Consider the following 24,177-nt stretch of genomic DNA (forward strand, 5'->3'; position numbering starts at 1 on the left):
TTTTTTTTTTTTTTTTCTTAAAGCATGAATCTGGTCTTGGAAAAATAAAGAAAAACACAAAACAGTTATAATTTTACAAAATCTACAACTTTTTCTTGGAAACAAAATTGCGCAATTTTTTTTTTATTTAAGATTGTTATGGGGTGCACGCAAAGCGGATGGACGAGGCGTAAGTTTCGAGCTTGACCAGGCTTGTGTTGCCTGTAGATTCCCTCGCCGACACTCCCTGTAATATTATTCGAGCGAATTTCCTCCGTTGAGACATTACCAAGGCTAGGGATCACTGGCCGCTTTCGTTGTCGCCTCTTGTGACAATTACAGCACGAGGGGAAGTAGGGGTAGGGTACATGTAAAATCAGTACTCACGAGTAATAGTTTAAATCAAAGAAATGTATTAAATGCAGTTCGAAGTGTTAAGCGACTAGTAGCGCCGCCCTGAGGGTTAGATTTGGAACTATATGTTTCCCCAAAGTGTGCGTTCAAATCGTCGCGGTAGCAACGACGTAGAAAATAAGTTTTTTCATTTCCTTAACCGATTTAATGGATTATGTGGGTGAAGGTTCACGCAAACACGTGGAAGGTGAAAATGTGACCAACACCAACCACATTTTATACGGTGCTATCGAGGCACAATCGTCCAAAGAAGAAAAATTAGTATGTTTGTGTTTGAAGTCCACTGACTTGTTAGGAAACTCATCCGTACTACCGCGACGATTTGAACGCATACTTTGGGGAAACATATAGTTCCAAATCAAACCCTCAGGGCGGCGCTACTAGTCGCTTAACACTTCGAATAAAATAACACAAGGATTAATGAGGGTGTAAGAGTGTGTGCGCGCGCGCGTGTGTATGGGTTCGTACCTGTCGAGCACGGAAGCTTGACCATAGACATATAAAAAATAGACTGCTCGTTCTTATATGCACGGCGCGGAAGCACAAGTGGAAAGAGACACAACATCGAACGTGTATATTTGTTTCACTCGTTCGTTGCCAACGGTGGGGGTCAGTAAACTAAGTCTATCTGATGCAACCTCCCCTCCGTTGGCAACGTGCAAGAGAGACAGATATACATGTTCGATGTTGTCTCTTTCTACTTGTGCTTCAGCGCTGTACATAAGAACGAGACGTCTATTTCTTATATGTCTATGAGCTCCACGAGAGCGTGACACAAAAACGTGACACGGGCAGACCTACTAGGGCTAAGCGGAGGCAGTCGTCCCTGCTGGCAAAGTTTGAGAGCCGATTGAAGCCACTCGTCATCAGCACTAACCTTCATCAGTCGATTGTTGGAGTCGCACTCTCCAGTTCACATACTAGGGTAGTAGGCTGCCAGATCTTGGAGCACTTTCTCTCATAGCACCACCAAGATCAAGATGGAAGACACTTCGGGTCGTCACACACTACCAAGGTAAATATAGTTACTCAGCAAGACGTGGCAATTCAAAACAGCAATGGCAGAGATAACGCGTGCTCGTAAGCCCAAACTAATCTAATGCTTTCTCGGCAGAAGTGAGTAAAGAGATTGCTAACGCGAATGCTACGAGGTGAGACAACTTTTTGGCACTAATCGGGGTGACCCACCGCAGCCAGCCGTCGAACCGGGCGCACATTTTACGAGAGTGCAAGACTCGTATCGAACATCGTGCACTTACGAGAGGAGGAGTGGATTCGCGTGGAAATGAGCATATAGGCGCATATTTTGGAGACACGTGGAAGGGGTATACCGAATGTGTGCCTACGAGGAGAAAAGCGGAAATGTCGACTATAGCTTTACTTATAGATGAGCGCACAACCAAAGCAAGTGACGATACGAGTATTTCTCTTTGGACTGCAACCGAGTATATGCTTTATGTATTTAACTGACTCTTTCTCTCTCGCTCTTACTTCAATGTTATCTATCAATCTGATACAATTAAATCGTGGAAATAAATGCTCTTAATTACATGCACAGAAATTGATTTCAAAACATTTTTTTTTCGCCGTAAGTTCATACGTATTTTCAAATCCAGTATTGTTTTGAAAAAATTTTAAGCGTCTTTTTTAAGAATGGCAGTTCAGCTATAACCACTAATTTATTATTTTTCCTTATCATAATTGTTATAAACTATAGAACAAGCTCCGGAGGTTGTCAATGAAAATATGCGACTCTAAGATCTATCATACCCGAACTTCCGATAGCTAAGATGGTTACGGCTTATGTCGCTACTCGTATTTTGCTATCTAAGGCTTGATTCCAACTGTAGGCAGATTTTTTTTTTTTTTTTTATGCGATTCATCATTTCGGTTTATTTGCTTTTTATTTATGTTTTATTTTCATTTATAAATAATGTTACAACAATTTTTTTTTCCATACATCGAAATAAATATATTTTTAATTCTAATTCCATTAAATACTTTGGTAAGTTGATACTTATCATTGGCAAGGCCACTTCGTAATTTCATAATAAAAAAATAATTTTTTAGGATATGAGTATGGTTTTTACATTTTAAAACTCCCAAGAAATTATTAACATTCAACGTAAAAAAGAAAATATTCGAAGGCTCTGCTCTCGGCTTTTCCTCTTTTTCCTTATCTTTTTTCTGCCTATTCCCTTTACTTCTTTACAATAACTCTCCGACACTATTTGAGATGACCTAACGGTGAGGCACCATTACAAAATGTGCCTAAAGAACTAACTTTTTTAAATGTTGAATATTTGCTTCTTTCCCATTAAGACATTAAGAAGTTGGTTTTTAAATTTACATAAGTGCTCTAGTGTTGTATCTTGTTTTAATCTACATTTTTTTCACGACTGTATAGGGACCTATAATGATGAATAAAAAAATTTTAGCCATACTGGTCATGTATTTAAATTACAGTTCAGCCATCTTGTAGCTGGAAATTGGTTATCCTTTTATGACATTGGCTGAATTTCACATTATCAAGAAGTATAGGAAAAATGAAGCTACAAACCAAGTCTGAGTTCAGACTGTGCAATGTTGTGGTTATAGTCCATTCTAATGTCTTCTTATTCGCTATGTGCAAGTCCTAAGAGGAGGTAAAAAAAGCAATCTAAGAGCCCATGGTGAGAGAAATGTGCAAAATTTTAGGACTTTTAAAAACTCACAACATTGTTAATTGCGCGTTATTGAGTTTTTCAATATTTCGATTCACCGAAGGTAAATATAATTATTATCATGATAAATTCATGGTTCACAGCTTTTTAATTAAAAAGATATTGAATTTAATCTTCAATAATACAAATGGTAATTATTAAAATAAAGCAATTGGAGATGTCACTTAGCGTCATTTACGTCAGAACCGCGTAACTTTACGGTCGAGATGAGTTTGTTTTGCCTCGATACTACAATTTAGGGTTATGTAACTGGCTTCAGTGGCATTTTTGTTTCAATAATTCGAAGTCGGTGTAACTTTTTGCTTTAACATTGTACATAACAGACAACTAGAATGTTCAGAATTGTTGAAATTATTGTTGCTTTCACGTTTACTGTCGTAATAAATTTGCAAACTTGTAATATTTGCTGTTTAAAAATGAATTGGATCCCCTAAAGTCCTGAAATTACGCACCGTTTTACTATCAGAAAGCGCCAATACACTTGCACACAACGAATAGACCAACAGCTGAGGTCCGAGAGTGGTCGAAAATCTGAACTAGCCACCACTCTATCCAGGATTGAAATACCTCCTGATTCATGGAAATCCGCAAAATTTTTGTCATATTTCATTTTGATGAACAGTTGTGTGGTATTTGAAGTAGTACCAAGTGGTTTATTTTATTAACCAGCCGCAGCCTTATTGAACGCACAGAAAATGAAAAATTATTGACCACGAGTGCCATTTGCGTCAAGATTGGAATTTATCTTCTACCCTAAAGTCGACCTCCAAAAATATGGGTACATTAAATTTATTTATAATCTTATGTACATTATCTTGTCTATTGTCTCAGATGAGAATTATAGATAAGATTAGTATTGGATGAGCGTCGTGGAAATATCATTTTTCCCCCACTATTAAATCCGAAGATTGTCGCAACTTTGATTCTGGATGTAAATCATTGTAAAAAAACCAACTGACCAAGTTGTGGCTTGGTTTAAATGGTTTTGCTTTTGTGTAACGAATCCATTTTTATAAAGGTCGATTTTTGGAAAGAAGATAAATTCATATCTTACCGTTAATAGCACGTGTAGTGAGCGACTTTTAATTTTTTATCAGTTGGTCTAAGTTGCGACTGGTTTATAAAGTCGACCACAAGACAATACTTTAAATACCATATGACTCTTTACCATGCAGGATTAAATATGATAAAAATATTCCGGATCTCCATAAATCATAAAGTTTCATAAGTCTGGTGAGAGTGGCCACGTGGCCACCCGAATAGAAAGAACCTCACACACTCGGTATGATTAAATCCAGCCCGAATCCGTGGAATGGATCCGTAGACTAATAGAATTAGTATTTTCAAAAAATTAATTCCTATAAGCAAATAAAAATTAGATTAGTGAGATAAAAGTGGTAGAAATTGCTGCAACTGTTAAATTAAGCTTTTTAATTTAATAATTATTTTTATAATATAGAATAATAAAATCAGACAAAAAAAGGTATAAAGAACTGCACGTTAGTTTTAGAATTATATTAAATTAATATTTAATATTTATTAAATTTGTAACTTTATAATAGTATACTTCATAAGGTAAGTACGCGTAAGGTATCTTTACAGCGATTCACGCTCACACAGCTAACTGCCTGACTCACACAAACAACTGGCATACGCCAGCTGGAGTCGGACTACTAAAACAGAACCACACGTTACTGTTATCAACTAGCGACTGACTGTATACACTGATCGCAGTACCACATTCATTCTCTCCCTACTCTTATCTATTACACTTTACGCTTGTACTTATATTAGTTACCCTTATAAAATTCATAGATATAGTAAATCCTTAACACTCGGCCATCCTATATACGTTTGGTCCCCAAACGTTTAACTATCAAATTTTTGCAATTGAATACATAGTATAAAAAATAATTATTGTTAAGAAAAGAAAAAAAAATTTTAAACATTATCACCATACCGTACGGGCGGACGTATAATTCTTTTAGGTCGCTCATTTCGATGTACACTATCTTTAATAATATTTTTCTTGAGCGTAATGGTTTTATTTTCTTTTTCATCGAGTTTAGTGTTACATAAATTATTGCAGTTTTCACTTTCGCTCTCTGAATTGTAATTATTTTTTTGTATATCAGAATTAGAACCCTTCCAAATCTTCAGCTGACTAACGCAAGCAGTCGTCTTAAACCCACGATCGCCAATTTCATTTAATTTTTTTACTCTATAAACATCACTTGGCTCAATGCCAGTTATAACTAAAGGACCTGTGTATGCCGGCTGAAGTTTTGTTGAGTATCCAGTCGCTATTGAATTCTTCTTCATGAATACGATATCTCCCAATTTATATTTTACATTTTTACGTCTGTTAACATCAAACCTTTCCTTATACCTAGCCTGTTCAATTTCAATCTTTTCGCGTATATGTTTTTGAATTTCGTTCGCCGGTGTATATAACTCGCTCTTTAAAGTAATTTTTCGAAAATTAACATCATCGAAACGTGGTAGATAACCCATTAGCGCTTCATAAGGCGTTGTTCCTGTAGCAGCACATACACTTGAATTTAGGTCTTGTTCGAGTTTAATTAAATTCTTATCCCAATTATTATCTCCTTGTTCTATTGCTGCAATTTTCATAGCAGGTAGAATTGTTTGATTAACGCGCTCAATTAAACCATTTGCTTGTGGATGTCTGCTAGAGGTCAATGTATGTTTAATAGCATTTTTATCGCAAAATTCTTGAAAACTGTGAGACGTAAACGAAGTTCCTCTGTCGGAAACAATTCGTGTTGGTGCTCCAAAATTTTCAATCACATTTTCAAGCTGTTTGATCGTTGCACTAGACTGAACAGTCTTTACAGGTTTTAATATAACAAACTTTGTTAACGTATCAATGATGCCTAGTACATAAGTATTTTTACGCGGAGTGGTAGGAAAAGGTCCTAGATGATCAATATGAATCAATTCAAATGGCTTACGCCCTGGAGGTATTGGATGTAATTCACCTTCCTGTCTGCCTGTTTTATGTTTCGTTAAGATACATTCAAGACAATTGTTTATATGATATCTTACATAGTTTCGCATACCCGGAAAATAAAAATATTTATTAATTCGCTCTACAGTTTTATCTAAACCAAAATGACTTTTTAAATCATGATACTTTATAACTAAAGATTTTCTCATAGCGTCGGGTACTACATAAAGTTCAAGTTGTTTGTCATTTCGCTTTATTTTTTTGTATAATAGACCGTTTCGTAGTAAATAATTTTTAGCCTCCGATTTCTCCTCTTTTTCACAACCTTCTTTTTTTTGCAAAATTTGAATGATTTGTTTAATTTTTAGATCAGATCTTTGAAATATCATCAATTCGTCTTCTTGTAATTGTTCATTTGTTATAATATTAATTTCTTTATTTTTACTGATCACTGGAGCACGTGATAAAGCATCAACATGTTTCATTTTCTCTCCACTTTTATGCTTTAATTCAAAATCGAATTCCGATATTTCACTGATCCACCTGGCCACTTGAGCATTGTTTGTTTTCCAAGCATTTAAATGTATTAGGCTTTGACAATCAGTATAAATTGTAAATTTTAGACCGATTAAAAAGGGTCGTAGACGCTTCAACGCCCATGCTACTGCCATTAATTCCAACTTACTTGAATGATATTTTGATTCAACTTCTGAAGTTGTTTTACTAACAGCATAAACCAATTGTAGATCTTTATTTTCATCTGCTTGTAACAACATGACACCTAACCCCATAGCAGAAGCGTCTGTGTGTAGTTCAGTCTGGTGAGCTTTCGCGTTATACAATTTCAAAATCGGTTTCGACACAAGTTTTGACTTTATTTCTTGGAAAGCTTTTTCTTGGGCATTTTCCCATTTAAATTCATTACCATTCTTCAATAGAATAGTCAAAGGCTTTATAATAGCTGCGAAATTCACAATAAACCGGCGAAAGAAGCTTCCCAATCCAATAAATCGTCTCAGCTCGTGTTTATTTGTTGGTGTCGGAAAATTCCCAATCGCAACAATTTTCCTTTCTCCCGGTAAAATTTTACCTTCTCCTATAATATACCCTAAATACTCTATCTGACACATTCCGAAACGACATTTGGGTAAATTTAATGTTAATTTGGCATCCTTTAACAATTCCAAAATTTTAATCAAATTATTCATCAGCGCTTTCCAATTGTTAGCATAAATAAATATATCATCAAAGAAATGAAACACTATGCCTTCGCGACGAGCATCACCCAAAACTCGCTGCATCAATTTTGCAAAATAACGAGGTGCGTTTGCGAGTCCAAACATTGCTCGTTCAAACTGCCCTGTTTGTGTTTCAGTGGAAAACCCCGTATATTTCTTTGACTCGTTCTCCAGTGGCATTTGGAGATAACCACACGCTAAATCTAATGTAATGAATATATTGGCGTTATTTAATTCTTCTAAAAGATCATCAAAATTAGGTATTGGATGAGGAACTGGCTTGGTAGCTTTATTCAATCTCCTATAGTCAACCACCATGCGAGCCGTCCCATCCTTTTTTCGCACTACAAATGCCGGACTAATATATGCGGAATCAGTATCAGTAACAATACCTTCTCTTTTGTATTCGTTAACTATTTTGTCCAAATCATCTCGATCACGAGCATTTAATTTGTAAGGTTTTGAATTTATTGTTATTTCTTTTTCTAATTCAATTTTCATCGTTATTTTGTCTGTCTTTCCAATTTCGCATATATTATTAGCTATACATTCACGATTATCATTTAATATTTGCAATAATTCGTTTTTTTGTTCATTATTTATACTTTCGTCAACAATGATTTCATCTAACAAAATTTGATTTTCACGTTTTTCCGTATTTTCTATTGTCTCAATACCTAATATAGATTCTCCTATATTTTGACCTGCTTTAATTATACAATTTTTATTTCCTTCATTTATTACAGGCATACTCAACTCTTGATTATTATAATTAATTTCAATACAATTTATTTCTCCCGAATTAATGGTGATATCATTTACTGATTGTACTTTTGTACCACGCGACTTATCTTGATACTCATTTGGTTCAACTTCGAAAAATGTTAAGTCATAACCCCTTCGAATATACCCTAAATCTAATGCTTCAGTTAACGGTCGACCTAAAATGATATCGTATTTTTGCGCAAAATCAGGTACAATTAATAATTGCAATTTACGTTCTTTTAAATCTTTTAATTTTATAAATTCGTATATAGCACCACGAGATTCTACATTATAATCCCCAAAACCGGTTAAAATAATTTTATTATTATTTACTTGAAATTGCTCCAATTCAACGATATAATTTTTAATTGTACAGACCGATGCCCCAGAATCTAATAAAGCGGTATACACGTGGGAGCCAACTTGTATTTCGCGAATAAATTTTTCCTCTGTTTGATCATTGCCTTTATTTAAAACCATATTGATTTCCTCGATTTTTACACCATTATTCTTAGAACAACGAGACGCAACGTGTCCGCTTTGTTTACACTTATAACAAATTACCTCTCGTTTCGGTTGTTGACAATCACGCTTTAGATGTCCCGCTTGACCGCAATTATAACATGTTATATCACCTCGATGCTCCGATGTCCTCTTCGCACCCTGTGCCTTAGTAGACTTTTCTGCCTCTGTTGATGATTTCTCGGAATTCGGTGTTTTTCCATGCCAAGGTAGAGCTGCTTGATTTTCTTTCTTGTTTATATTACGACGTTCAAAAGCTTGTTCTCGACGACTTTCATAAATCTTTTCTACCTTTATCAAATCTTGAATCATTTCGTCGGTAGTAGTATAATTTCTCCCAAGTAAATATTGAGACAACTCCCTCGAGTAAATTCCCGTGGCGATTTCTTTTCCGATTTCCTTTACTGAAAAATTTAGTCCGTTACACCGCCAGACTTTATCCAACAAATAACTTTGTAAATTTTCACGTGGATTTTGCACACGTTTAACCATGTCCTTTAATTTTTCACTATGTGTACGCGCATACGTAAAGGTAGAAATGAAACTTCGTTCAAATTCTTGGAAAGTTAAAATAGTGTCAACTTTAGCCATTAACCATTTCCTTGCTCCATCTTTTAAGCGTGCTTTTGCAATGCTAAAAGCTATAGCATCTGACCAACCGTGCAAAATTTTTAAATTCAATAATTCGGTTATCCAAGCTCTAGATTGCTCGGGCCCTTCCGTTCCAAAAAATTCACTTATGGCGTCTTGTGCGTTTGATAAAGACAATGCTTGTCCCTGTTGATTACCACCATTTTCTCGTTGCACTTGTTCAATTACATTAGTTTGCCTTTTCATAATTTCTCCCAACGAAACCAAAATTGTTTTTATACCTGATGCTTCTTCTGGGTCTGCTGTATTTTTAGCTGTACTGACTAAACTCAAAGCATTTTCTAAATCTTGCACTTTCGACATAAGTCTTCCTATGTCAATTTCGTGTTGCTGTCTTTCTTCTTCTCGTTTTCTTTTCTGCCTCTCAATTTCTGCTATCGCTAACTCTGCTTCTATCTCGTTCATTTTGCCGCCTTTTTTTATAACGTCTGTCAATCGATTTTCAATAAAGTCCTCAAACTCATCGATATCACTCATTAAAATCTACAGCGTTCCTTTTCTCTTGATTTAAATTTCAATCTACACCGTGTATCGTCTTTGTCTGTTTTATCTTATATATTGATCCCACTTCTGATTTGTTAAATTAAGCTTTTTAATTTAATAATTATTTTTATAATATAGAATAATAAAATCAGACAAAAAAAGGTATAAAGAACTGCACGTTAGTTTTAGAATTTTATTAAATTAATATTTAATATTTATTAAATTTGTAACTTTATAATAGTATACTTCATAAGGTAAGTACGCGTAAGGTATCTTTACAGCGATTCACGCTCACACAGCTAACTGCCTGACTCACACAAACAACTGGCATACGCCAGCTGGAGTCGGACTACTAAAACAGAACCACACGTTACTGTTATCAACTAGCGACTGACTGTATACACTGATCGCAGTACCGCATTCATTCTCTCCCTACTCTTATCTATTACACTTTACGCTTGTACTTATATTAGTTACCCTTATAAAATTCATAGATATAGTAAATCCTTAACACAACCAAAAACGAACCTCTGAATTTGTCAGCAAAGTGCTAAAAAAAATGGTTAAAGTGCCAAAATCACCTAAATCGCGAATAAATCGAAAACAGTAATAGATGGAAAAATTATTGTTGTTAGAAAAAATTATTAAAAATAATTATTATATGTATGTCATAATTATTGTCAGCATTGCAATACATACATATAGTCATGAAATGAAAATATGTAATATCTATTACAAAAGTACTAAAATTTGCAACAACTAGTAGAATAATTTTCAGAAGTAGCGTTTTTCCATGACTATTATTATTTTTATTAATATGTCGATACGCGTAATCTCAATATTATTGAAAGCTACCCCAGATTAAAAAAAAAAAAAAAACATCAATTTCTAATGCTTAGTTTCGGAGATATCGTTGGTTTTACAACGCGTAGTCATTTTAAACCTACACGCTCGAAAGTGCGCCGAGCGCTCAGCGAGAAAGTGGGCGTGGCCTAATTCGGCGGCTCGCCTCACCACGCGCCGCCGACGGCCTCCTGCGAAAATCACTGTTTTTCGATGCAATTTTAACAGTACTTCTAAACAAGATGGGATTATGAAATTTTAGCATGTTGAACACTAACTTTTGACGAAGAGCAGCGCGTTTGAAAAATGGCCGTAAGTGATCTCAAAACTTTTTTAGAGCCATTTTTCGAAGGGACCATTTTATCTTCAACACGACGGTTTGCAAAAACTATTAATTTTATCATCTTGAAATTTGGAGCATATATTAAGGACTACGAAAGGAACATTGTATAAAATTTTCAGCTCTTCATATCCAAATGGGACTGAGTTATGAATTTTTCAAAAAACGGCAAAATTTACGGTTTTTTGCAATTTGCAAAAAAACTATTTAATAAAATTAATTTTAACAAGGCTACTTTTGTGCGGCTTGGAAAGACGCATCTTTTTTGTATTTAACTTTTTTTTCCATCTATTACTGTATTCGATTTATTTGCGATTTAGGTGATTTTGGCACTTTTACCATTTTTTTTGAGCCCTTTGCTGACAAATTCAGAGGTTCGTTTTTGGTTGCAGCAATTTCTACTACTTTTATCTCGCTAATCCAATTTTTTATTTGCTTATAGGAATTAATTTTTTTTTCAATGGTGTGAAATCTAATTCGGCCCAGATCCGTTCTGTGCGCAGTGTAGGACCCGTTCCAGACGAGGTGACGTCATGACATGTGTGTATAGTCTGCTTGAGTAACCACAGCCTTTGCTCTGTTTATGATTGTAAATATGTTCTGAAAACGTTTTTTATTTCTACTTTTGTATTTAACAATGGTTCCTACAAATAAACGACGAGCTGTAACACCATACGAATGAGATATAGTAGAAAAGTAAGGCACTTAAACAAGAGAATCGATAAAAATCTAACCTCTGTCGCAAACGACGAAAAGGTTATATCTGCTCCAAAAAATCACGCAGTTGATACTGAAATAAAAAATACAGAAAATCAGGAAAAAATACCTGATGTTTGTGTAAATAATATTCTGTTTCTATGCCTCCGAGATTTTCAGCGTAAATCTCAATTTGATCAAGCAAACATGGAATTTGAAAAGTGTGCATCCAATTTAGTACGTCATAGTAGTACGGATAATGTCGAAAATGATAGTATAGTTTGTAGTGACTATGATGATGATGGTGAAGATGCAGCTAAATTTAAATACAATATGAATGAGTGTATTGATACCGAGGATGAAGATGAAATTACCAGCAATGAAGAAAAATCTTACTTGGATGTTACATGTTTGAATCAAAGTTCTAACTGCAGCATGACAAGTATTGATAAACAAAAGTATGAAAGTAACAAAATAGGAAATATTTTAAAAAAGAATGTACAAAAGTTGGGCTTACTTGGGATTGAGAATTAATTGTAGCAACTCTTAAATCTTGATTTACATGAATAAAAAACCTTGAGGTTGCAATTCAAAGTAGATGGATTGCCCTTGTTTCGCTCGAGTTGTACAGAATTCTGGCCTATATTATTAAGAGTGTATACTGAACCAATTTTATACAAACTGGTTCTCATTGCTATATATGTAGGCAAGGGAAAGCCAAGTAGCGTTCAAAAATTTCTTGAAAAATTTGTAAACAAGTTGAAAAATATGTTGATCAAAGGCATTGAAATTTATAAAAGGCTATTTGATGTTTTAATAATGTGCTTTGTATGTGATCCCCAGCTCGTTCTTTTATAAAACGTATATAGGGCCATGGGGGATATTACAGATGTGAGCAATGTAAGGTAAAAAGTCAGAGACTAAATGGACAAACAATTTATCCAAAGTTGGACGAACCGGGAAGAACTCACCAATCATTCATCCACAAAGTAAATAGTGAACATCATCTAGGTGTTTTACCTTTAGAAACAATCCAAATGTATATATGATTGAAGATTTCGTTTTGGATTTTATGCACTTAGGATGCCTTGGAGTCACGAAGAAACTGCTCAATTATTGGATCTCTGGAAAAAACGTTAAATTTAATAGAAATGATATATTACGCATCTCTGCTAAACTGGCTAATTTAAGTAGTCAAATTCCAGATGGATTTCAAAGAACTACCCGTACTCTCTTAGTGAACTGGGTCTATAGAAGGCTACGGAGTATAGGTTTTTTTCACTCTCTGCTGGAATTTTTGTTTTGAAGGGAATTTTACCCCCTAACTTACTCAAACTTATCTTGTTACTGTGTGTTGCTTGCAGAATTTTAAATTCTAAGGTATTGTTTTAAAAATAGCTAGCTCACAGTCGAAGGTATTTAACAAATATTGTTAAATTATATGGATCAGACGCTCTTGTTCACAATATACACTGCCTCATTCACTTGGCTGATGATGTAGAAAAAATGAATTGTCTATTAGATGACATATCTGCATACTGTTTTGAAAGTCTACTGGGAGAAATAAAAAGTATGGTCCATAGGGGCAATCGCCCACTTGAACAAGTGTGCAGCCGACTGCAATATTAAGACAATAAAATTTTGTGAAAAGACAGAGTTCAAGTTTTATGTCACCAAAAAATCGCTAGTGAATTACTTATTTTAAGTGTAAAATACAACGGTTGTTCATTCTCGAATAAATCTCCAAACAACACATTATTGATACATGAAAATGAAATATTGCAGATTAAATAATTTATTCAACATGCGATTTAAAAATGTCAAATGTTAAAACTTTTGGTAAAATATTAAGAGTGCGTGAAAGTGCTTTTACTTATCCGTCAGACTCATCAGAACTAGACATGTATAAATTGGACGAAAGTGCATCCACAGAATTTAAAACAATCGTACTAAGCAATGTAAGATGTAAGATGGTCAAGCCTTCTATTTGCGAGCTGCCTACGGATGATAACGAAATATATATATCATGCCTCTTCTACTTGCTTTTTAAAAAAAAAATTGATTTTTGGTCACTTGAAACAAGATATTAGTCAGCAGTTACATACGTGAAACGACGTTGAGCAGACTAGTCCAGTTGTTGAAAAACTCATTGAAGAGTTGTTTGTTCTACATACTTATATAGATCACCTATTATCCTGTCTAATCAACGGCATAATCTACGTTTTTGCAGCTTTGTTGGTGTAATTCTGCTAAGGTAAATACAATAGTAATATGCCTCTAAATTTTTTTGACACATTGTTGCTTACAAAAGGATTTATAGATTATAAACACATGTTATCACTAATGTTCATAAAAATGTGATTTCAGATGACTGCCAAGTACTTCAGTGGAAAAATAAAAAGTACTAATGAAGGGTTAAATAATCAGTTCGGTGTGGTTCCATCGACATTCTGTAAAATTATTAACTCGAAATTGATTGTGGCTTTTGATGATCCACCTTTAACAAACGAGGATATACAACTTATAAATGATTTGGCAAAAATGCAGGCCTCGCCTCCAGAACAATGGAAGTATCATCGTTTTGAATTCTCAGCTGAATATGGTAAGTAATTCTTTGTTATACAAATTTTCTATTCAAATTATGGAAAAATACAAATGATTCGTTTTATTTTAGATACAAATGAAAAAGCAAAACTTGCTTTCCAAGCCATCCATGGGCCTACAAATTAAAAACAGAAGGGTTCTGTCTGACTTATTCAAATTTCCTAGGTTTGAAGAGATTCCTTGTATAAACAGTCCCAGAAAGGATCAAACAATAAGGCATGAACCCGATGCTCAAGAGCCGGTTGCTCAGTCCCATGATGTACAAGATAACTTATAGTAAATATTGATTTCTAATTATAAGATCATCACTGCCTTGAACTGTATACTAATATTAATAATAATAAAACTTTTAATAAGATGGGATTATTCAAAAACTTGATGATTTGATAAAAGTTATAGTGAGTACGTAACTTTTTTTTAAATTTAAGTTATATTTATCTGTGTTTGACTGCTTTATTAATTATTTTTTATAACATAGCAGATATCCAATAATCTCAGAAAAAGCTATTAACATGCAGAACGGTACCAAGACGTTTGTTTATTGAATTTTATTAAATACTCTTTAATTGATCATTTATAAAAATTCCCTGTTTCAGATAAATTGGACAAAATCAGCATCAAAGTTAATTCACTTGACACAAAAATAAACGATCTTATACTAATTGTTGAGAATCTTCAAACAGCTTTACATCAACAAAACAATGTTCACGTCGAGGATATTGTAACAGTAACATTTTTTTCTGAAAAGCACGGATATCGATTACCAGTGGAGCCACTGAATGAATTTGAAGCTTTTAACAATAGACTTGAGGAAGATAACGCTCTTAGAGCTGATCTGGTTAGTACTCGTTAAATGTATTCTCAAGATCTGATATTTGTTTCATGTGCTTGCATATAGTTTTCTAACAAGAAACTTCTCTACCGTCATCTCATTTCAAAGCTAGTATTGTAATTTCAGACAAAGTGGTACATCATAGAGATGTTCTTACACTTACAACTAAAATTTTTAAACATTTGATTACCAAGACAGTACTCAGGGCTCACACAGCACTAAAGAAAAAAAAAAGCCCATTTTTATTGAAACTGAGTTCTACAATGTTTTTGAAGGTATTTATCATTTTACATTACACAATTTTCCTACACACTGATGTGAATATTTATACTTTGGTAATGTTTGACTATTAAATTTTTTCTGTGATGAAAGAGGCTCCTGATAACGTGATCCTCAGATCAGTTATAACTTCTCTCATCAACAATGATGGATATTGAAGTGACGGATGGAAGAAGCAAAAATTTGATGAAATTAACGAAATGGTTGAAAACCAGGAGCAAGAATAATTTTAAAATGATCAAGTATTACATTGTAAAGTGTTGCTACATGACTGATTACGACTATGTGTTGTTTGGGGCTTGACTACTTATAATACCTAATAATTGAAATCAAATACCTAATAACAATTATGTTTGTATAAAAATTTTTGAGTAATGACAATTTATAAATAAGTCAGTATAATTATAGCGTTTATTTCTAAGTTACACATTAAATAAACTATATGTGTGTATGTTCATAAAATATTGCTGACTCGTTTGTTTTTTAAACTGAAATTTATTTTTAAAACATACATAATTATAGAAGACCTAATTAGCACACGCAACAATTGACATAAACTTTAACCTCAATCATAGTGTGCCTGATCCGAACTGGATGAGTATAAGATCCATTACCTGGAGGTCAAGTAAATAAATCCATTACGGATCCGAAACTGTGCACAAAATAGATCCAGACTGGATCCATTAGACACCCAGCCCAGATCTAGTACATCTGGGTCCGGAATGGATCCTACACTGAGGATACATTATATTCGGCCAGTGATGGCTGGTATTGATTTTTGACCACACCAAGGCCTTAGCTTTAACCATAGGTATTAGAAACCCTAATGTCTCTATGGCTTTAACTTACATTTGAGCAATAGATATATCTTTCTTCTAGTGTGAATGAAATTTGTTTCACAATAAAAATAAACCATGAAGGCACAGTTATACTTTTTGCTCTAGCAAAAATGTTAGGTACTGCTGTGGAGCAGTCATGCCGAAAAATGAGAAAGGTGAATTTCAGGCTGACTACTATTTTTATGTAAAAAAAAATTTATTGTACTTCTACAAGTCACTAATTCTAAAAAAAGTATGTGTATCAACTCCCCCAAGGCCCCTCAACTTTAAATGATGGCACAGTCGCTTTTAATTCTGATATCACTACAGCCTCTGTTTATATCAATTTGTATACCATACTCAGCTGCAAGAGTGAACATAATTTTTATAAACTTTATAGAACATATTTTAGTACTCACCATTCGATGGCCTTACAATAACAACAATGAGAATAAATAATCTGTAAATTTGATATATTCAATAGATAATCTGTAAACTTGATATATTCAATGCAGATGAACGATAACTGCACAGCTGCATATATTATTTATATACAAAGTGTGTCAACGCTTTTAGACTAAGAGCTTGGGTCGACTGAGAGGGTAAATTGCGAAGTCGTCGCCAATTTGTCAAATATTGAAATAACCATAGAGATAATATAATCTTTACATTATCTTAATACAATTAATCATTAAATAATTTTAATATAATGTACTTAATATATTATCTTAATATAATCTTTATATTATCTCTATGAAAAAATGACTCATGACTTCATGATTCGTGGAGATCCGAAGTATTTTTGCGATATCTATTATTAATAACAAGTTACGTTCAGCGTTGGCCACTTGGCCACGACGTCAAAAGTTTGCTGCCAACCGCAACCTTCTTCAGACGTGTTTAGAGCCCTGTAGGGACTCAGAGCTCTGCAGTACCGACTCCGTCCTCCGCGCTTGTTGCCTTGCTTGCGATTGCAGCACTTCTTCATTGTAGCGGTCTACCCGCTCACTATGTTTTCCTTCTTTTTTGAACGACTGCGAGTCAGGGCAGTCGCCTCACGAGTCACTCAGTCAATAAATTCACTATTGTTGCAGTGTTACGGTACCCCACCGTTAGGCCACATTAGTAGGCTAGGGCAGGTAAGGAAGCAGGGAAAGGGGGAAGGAGCATTAAAGGGCTGAAGTGGGAAAGTGGGAAGGAAAAGTAGGGGAACGGGAAAAAGGGCCGAGAGAGCGGCATATTAGCTTGGGCCAGCGAACGCGCGTAAAGCGAGTTTTTCCGTGTTGCCGTCTCCTGTTGTTCTTTTCGTTTTTTGGTGTGTGAAGTTGTGGTGTGAAGTTGACGCCACGGAAAGTGTTGGTGCCGTGATCCGGCTCTGGAACCCGACGACAAGGTCAGACCAAGTACATGTCTGACGACCTTGATCTCCACACACAGCCAGTAGGAACGCCTACTAGCCTCTGCGAGATCACACTAACTGCGCCTAGCTCGGCCTATCCAAGGCAGCTACGAGAAGTGACCTCCCCGCCCCGCGTAAGTACCTGCCAACAGGCAGTCTGTTGTAAAGGGCAGCGGCCCTAGATTAGCCCGCGTAGGTCTGCCCGGTTTCCGTTTTCGCGCCACGAGCACGTCGAGCAAGCGCGCTCGACGTGCGAGAATTACACACACACCAGCGAGTAATATTTTGTATTTCTTTTCATATTATTTAGTTGAATATACTTCTTGTTTTAAACTTGATCGTGAGTGAGTCCTTCTGTATGTGCCCGATCCCCCTTTGTGTCGTGTTAAAGTAAAGTCGTCGCGAGAGGCGACGACGTACAAGGTCGCCACGATATTTGACCCATGCGGTGTCTCGGAGAGTGCATGAGACCCGCGTATAAAGTTTATTGGAGGTGTCGCCGGGGGTACCCGGGCAACACAGGCCCGGTCGAGGTTGTCAGTTCCGCCTCGCTACTCCACATCGGCTGCACCCCGTAACAGCAGTTACGAATTGGCTCCTTGATTTCTCCTTCTCGACTGAACTCCTGGGCTTATGAGCCCGTCCTGATCCCAGAGTCTACCTCGGCATTACGGACATAATCCCATATTGGTGACCCCGACGTTCGAGAGGTGAGATTTTTGCTGGCAGAAGGTGGCCATCTTGGAAGCTCCCTTTGTCTCCAACCATCGGCACAGCAAGGAGAGAAGGTGCAGCTTTTCCTGGAACTGTTGCGTGTTGGTATGAGGCTCTTTTACAGTCAAGCTTGAATCAGATGGCGCCAGGGCACGTCGCGGCTGTCGTGGCCGTCGCACTTACACACCGTCAAATTTACAGTTGTGTATTGTGTCCGTGAGCATATCTGTGTGATGAGCAAAGCAGAAGACATAACCTTCGTAAATGATTGCTGTTGTTTGCAGACAATTTTTGTTTGCATTTATGTTTAAAGATAGTAGGAAAAATGAAGAGCAGTGTAATATCCTGCTATAAGAAAATGAAATTTAAATTTCCTTCTGATAGTATGATAAAAAAAAGTGGCTCGAAGCAATTGGGAGACCAATCATTAGTAAACAAATACATAAATAGCCTTGTAAATATAACCTAAAATGTAAACTTACCTGTCCACGAGTTCTGCTTTTCTTCCACTGACTCTTGCTCCTTTCCCTTTTAAAAGCTTTTTCAATTCTGAAACTTTTAAGCTCCCATGATATTCTTTCTTGTCTTCCTTATTCATTTAAAAATTTCAAATATTGCGCTTTACCACTACACTTTAATTTCCTGTATACATACAATACTAAAAAGTAATGTTGTGTGAGTGAGACGGCCATGACAGCTGCGACGTACCCTGGCGCCATCTGATTCAAGCTTGACTGTAAAAGAGCCTCATACGTACTATACGCCTGTTCTCCGGGGTGCTGCGTGTTAAACACGCCTTCTTCGTCGCTGTCGCTGCCGCGTGCTTCTGCACGCCCTGCCATCGTCGCCGTTCCTGCTACGTCCTCTTCCACGCCCTTTCAACAGTGGTATAGTGTGTGGACAGTTCAAGCAAGTATAACGTTTTACATAAAAGTGAATAAGTTTTAAATTAATAACTTTTGTAGTGACATTAAGTGACTAGATTTAAGTGTTTACGTGGGTTAAGACGTGGTGCAGAGACAGGTGTCCTCTTACCCCTTTCCTTAGCCGCTAATTTTTGTAACCAATTACTTTAGTTAGATAGTAGTGGTTTGTGCTTTGTGACCTGTATAATCATTAGAGTAATATTATTTACTGCTCATTGTTTTCGTCACAGTAACATTTTCTTTTTATTGTAATCTTTGTGTTTGCCGTAGCCTCCTTACAGCTCGCAAGCACACTACACTACTTAAAATTCGAATCAGTGGCTCATTAATTTTGACATTGGTACCTGCGAGTACATTTAATTATTTGTTACATTAGCACTGATTCCAGCTAGATCAAAAACCTGTGGCAAGCCTATTAACAGCGCATAGGTGTCCTTTATCTAGCTTTTACAGGTCAACATTTTTTTATTTTTACAATTTTTGCTGCTTCTGCGTGGACAGACCAAGCGCGAATTTTATACATGTGGAACTGTTGCGTAGTTTAGCTTTTGCGAATCCCTCAGACTCCCAGAGTAGAACTTGGACCTTCGGTGTGCATTCTTTCACAGTGTTTTCTTCTCGCTGGCATTCTGAGGGCTAAATATTCCTCTGATTTTCGTAACCATGGCTTTATCATTGGAAGAAATGGAGGTTAAGATGGAAGATCTCATGGCTCAGCTGCCTGAAGTTCAGCAGCAGGTGCCTGCAACTCAGGGTACTCCACAGATAGCTGCATATAAGTCTCCCAAGATTTCTACTTTTGATCGTGCCAATCCTCTTGCGTGGTTTTCCTTGGCAGAAATTGCCTTTCGCAATGCCAAAATCACAGTTTCCTCTACGAAGGCAGACTTTGGGGCAGAGAAATTTGACATGGACACTGTCGCTTGTGTCATGGACCTCCTGAATGAAGATCCTCGCCCGGCTGACCTTTATGAACAGGTTAAGAGGAAAGTGATCAATAGGTATGGTGGCTCACCTGAGCAACGTCTCAGACAGCTGCTTCGGGGCCAGGTCTCTCTCGATGGGAAACCTTCAACAGTTTTAGACAGGATGAAGTCCTTGCAGTCGGGTGCTTCGGAAGCAGTCCTCAGATCTGTCTTTCTTGAGCAGCTTACCGAGCCTTGTCGGTCCGCACTGTCAATCCACAATATTGATTCGTTGTCGGAGTTGGCCGCGGCTGCAGACAGATACATGGATTCAGCTGGATCTGTCAACCAGATCTCAACCCTTGGTGCTGAGGTTTCATCTCCCAGTGTCAATGCTGTTAGTTTTTCGCTTAGCAAAATTCAAGAAATGTTAACTCAAATGAGTTCAAAACTTGACAAGCTAGAGAAAAACTCTAATCGTAAATCTCGTGGTCGTTCAAAAAGTACAACGGCTGGGCCGGATGCCAAGTCATACGGTGATTCTTCAGTACCTTCTAATGGTTTGTGTGCCCTCCACAATAAATATGGAGATAAGGCACACTACTGCAAGGGCAACTGCTCTTGGCCCAAGCCTTCTGACTCGGGAAACTAAATCACTCTCCTCAAGTAGAGGCTTTGAGAGAGGGTAACTCATCAATTGCTTCTAAGCGCCACCATATCCGGGACTTAAACTTAGGTAAAATTTTTCTTATTGACACTGGTGCTGACTCTATTGAAAATAACCACGTGGTTTTACCACGTGGTAAACCACATAGTTTTACCACGTGGTTTACCACGTAGTTTTTGTCTCAAAATGCCACATAGTTTTTACAACCAGGTGGTTTTGTAATACCACGTGGTTTTTTCACCAAGAAGCTCAATAGTTTTCATAAATATTACCTTTTTCTTCCTAGTTCTATTTATAAATTTTTTTCTTGTCTTGTTATATATTATCGTATTAAATACTTTTACAAACAGTTTTCAGAGCGATTTCTGTATAAGCAGGGTCTTCCGCTCCGGCTTGCTCTATGATGAGAGGGTGATTGCGCACTGCGCATGCGGCGTACTCCCGAAAATCTAAAAGCCTCGGTGCCTATCACCCAATGACTCGAGTTGCTTACTGGCCTCTCTCTTAAAAAATAAAATATTCGTTACAAACACAAGCGCCTATCAACCGATGACCTAGGGCGCTAGGGCGCTTACTGGCTACTCTGTTAAATAAATAATTATCAATAAATGACACAAGCACCTATCACCCAATGACTCATATCAAGTTGCTTACTGGCCTCTCCCTTAAAAAATCAAATATTCGTTACAAACACAAGCACCTATCACCCGATGACCTAGTGCGCTTACTGGCCACTCTGTTGAATAAATATTTATCCATAACACAATGGCCTATCACCTCATGACCTGGGGCACTGACTGGCAATTCTGTTAAATAAATGATTAATCATAACCCATGCGCCTATGACTTTATGACCCGAGGTGCTTACTGGCAACTACGTTAAATAAAAAATTATAAATAAAACAAGCTCCTATCACTCAGTGACTTAGAACACTTACTGGCAACTCTGTTAAATAAATGATTATTGATAACACAAGCGCCTATCACCTCATGACCCGGGGCGCTTACGGGCAACTCTGCTAAATAGATAATTATTTATCAATAACACAAGCGCCTATCACCTGATGACCCGGGGCGCTTACTGGCAACTCTGTTAAATTAATAAATATTAATAAATAACACAAGCGCCTATCACTCAGTGACTTGTTGTGCTTACTGACAACTCTGTAAAATATATAATTATAAATAGCACAAGCGCCTATCACCTTATGACCCGGGGCGCTTACTGGCAACTCTGTTAAATTAATAAATATTAATAAATATTACAAGCGCCTTTCACTCAGTGACTTGGGGCGCTTACGGGCAACTCTGTTTAATAAATAATTATTAATAAATAACACAAGCGCCTATCACCTCATGAATCAGGGTGCTTACTGGCAACTCTGTTAAATAGATAATTAATAATTAATAACACAAGCGCCTATCACTCAGTGACTTGGTTCGCATACTGGCAACTCTCTTAAGAAAATAATTATTAATAAAACAAGCGTTCATCACCTAATGACCCAAGGCGGTTAATGGCCACTCTTCTAAATAAATAATTATTAATAAATAACACAAGCGCCTATCACCTGATGACCTAGAGCGCTTACTGGCCACTCTGCTAATAATTAATTATTCAAATAACACAAGCGACTATCACCTCAAGACTCGGGGCGCTTACTGGCAAAGTAGTTAAGGTGGCTCCAGTGGCCTCAATGTTAAAATTATAAATAACCCAACCAAGGTTAATAATATTGAATTATATTCTTTGAATTCCCATCTTTCTATTCGTATGAAAAAAAATTAAGGTTGACGATGAAAATTGTAAGAAATCATGCTTACAAAATCGTAGTTTTAAGACGGGTTAGATAGGAAATGCAAGCTTACGCGATATACAACCTACGGCTGCACTTATATAAATAACCCGTACGGTGTAAAAAACATACTATCTTGTATATATTATTACGCAGTTTTAGATGACATGAGAAAAGTGTCTTGTTATCGAACAAAATCTTTAAATATTCGGAGACTAAGTATACAGTTTCGAGTGCAATTGGTCAGCTCACAGCTGTCTGCATTCTGCAGAGTACATATATATAGGTATAACTACTCTTGAACTTAGGAGCGTACCGTAACAGTTCATCAATTAGGGCACCATAAAACTTTTTTGTTTTTTTAAATTAACTCACCAAAGTAACAGATAAAATGTAGAATATGGCTTACAACAGTCTGTACGATAATTTTATACCATATTTTTAAGAAAATAATGATAAGTTTTTAGTCTCCCCATTTTAATACGCCACTAGGCGCTGGAGCCACCTCAAATGAATATGTTCATTTATGACTTTAAGTATTACTGGCGAGTGTCTTTGCGCTGTTGCTGCGAGTTTTTTTCTAATTTAACTCGCGGATTTTGCTGTGCGAGAGGGAGAGGGTCACACTCCCGCAAGAAGTGCGTATTTAATACACTTGTGCGAGTGTGTCTGTTCTCCCTTCCCGCGTATTGTATAAAACATTTGATGAGGCTTGCCACGAGTAGGTCTGGCTCGAGCAGCACGCTGGCGGAACTCTCCCTGTCCAGACTTCGAGCGAAGTAGACGTACCTACGCAACAGCAATTATACTCAAGCAAGCAGTATAACGCAGCAAAGTCGTTTTCCGGGCTAAAGATGTGCCCGAGCAGCAGCAACACTGCAGAGATTTACTACTCCACGCTGGATTTGTAATTTTTAGTATCTTTATCTCTTAAAGGCCTAAGCAATAGAGGCAGCATTCAACTAGATAAGAACTGCACGAACGGCTAGCTAATCGTCGTGTCGAGGCAGTGATCTTGTTGAAGCGCTGTAAATTTTATCTGCACGATCGACTCGCTATTTGTCGAATCAGCAGATAAATTTAAAGCGTAGACAGCTTGCTTTGTAAAGCTAATCTAGTCTGAATTTCGAGTATTCTTTGATAGCGTCGCGATATTCCATTATCTCAGAAATTATTGTTAATCTCTTTTTCTTTGGTAAGTGTATTTGTTGATTGTTTAAAGTAAAACCATTTTGTAAATCCTTTCACTACCCCTCGCAGAAGCTCAAATTTATTCGAGAAAATTAGACAACAAATTTTCACTGTCATTAATTTGGCAGTAGTCCAAATTTGCCCTGGGTTTTTCCATTCGAGGCTTTCGAAGCTTTTCGAGTCTCGAGAAAAGCCCAGCACATATATATATAAACATACATTTTGGTAGCAGAGCGTGGTTGTTTTTCTGGAAAACAGATCTATCGTTGGACGCGGCCGTCAACAGGCCACCGTAACGTTATCGAGCACGCAATCGTCCAAAACAAATCGCCACCATCGGAGAGAGAGAGAAAGAGAGAGAGGCATTTGGAGCGCACAAGGAAAGCTATCACCGTTTCCTCTTTGTGAGGAACTTCGTTCC

General features: G+C 36.6%; 3 protein-coding genes and 1 long non-coding RNA gene across 4 annotated transcripts in view; 3 read left to right on the top strand and 1 right to left on the bottom strand.

Moving 5' to 3' along the window:
* The window catches only part of ksh (transmembrane protein 167A-like protein ksh), a 135,828-nt gene extending 119,014 nt beyond the window's left edge, over positions 1–16,814 (bottom strand). The window contains exon 1 of the mRNA XM_014354513.2: positions 16,578–16,814. Within this exon, the coding sequence (XP_014209999.2) occupies positions 16,578–16,580 (3 nt within the window). The 5' untranslated portion in view covers positions 16,581–16,814. The remainder of the gene's footprint in view (positions 1–16,577) is intronic.
* On the top strand, positions 13,746–14,631 carry LOC149373999 (uncharacterized). Its single transcript, XR_016293220.1, has 4 exons — positions 13,746–13,879; positions 13,993–14,227; positions 14,300–14,505; positions 14,587–14,631. It is a non-coding gene; the product is annotated as an uncharacterized LOC149373999 (long non-coding RNA).
* LOC149374000 (uncharacterized) lies at positions 14,736–15,247 on the top strand. Its single transcript, XM_089595077.1, has 3 exons — positions 14,736–14,751; positions 14,826–15,067; positions 15,188–15,247. Exons 1-3 carry the CDS (start codon positions 14,742–14,744, stop codon positions 15,245–15,247), a joined length of 312 nt encoding a protein of 103 aa, XP_089451203.1. The 5' UTR covers positions 14,736–14,741.
* Positions 16,815–19,860: 3,046 nt separating the features above from the next.
* LOC149374001 (uncharacterized) lies at positions 19,861–20,754 on the top strand. The gene has a single exon (XM_089595098.1). It carries the CDS (start codon positions 19,861–19,863, stop codon positions 20,752–20,754), a length of 894 nt encoding a protein of 297 aa, XP_089451224.1.
* Positions 20,755–24,177: the final 3,423 nt, after the last annotated feature.

Source organism: Copidosoma floridanum, unplaced genomic scaffold (genome assembly GCF_036245765.1).
Source record: "Copidosoma floridanum isolate Cflo_tuat_1 unplaced genomic scaffold, Cflo_Japanese_pri ptg000024l, whole genome shotgun sequence".
In the NCBI taxonomy this organism is placed as follows: Eukaryota; Metazoa; Arthropoda; class Insecta; order Hymenoptera; family Encyrtidae; genus Copidosoma; species Copidosoma floridanum.

Excerpts from the sequence above, each read along its gene's own strand:
- LOC149374001 (XM_089595098.1), top strand. The coding sequence starts at position 19,861 with ATGGCTTTATCATTGGAAGAAATGGAGGTTAAGATGGAAGATCTCATG.
- LOC149374000 (XM_089595077.1), top strand. Across the intron at positions 15,068-15,187 it reads ACGCTCTTAGAGCTGATCTG|ACAAAGTGGTACATCATAGA; the intron begins GTTAGTACTCGT and ends TTGTAATTTCAG.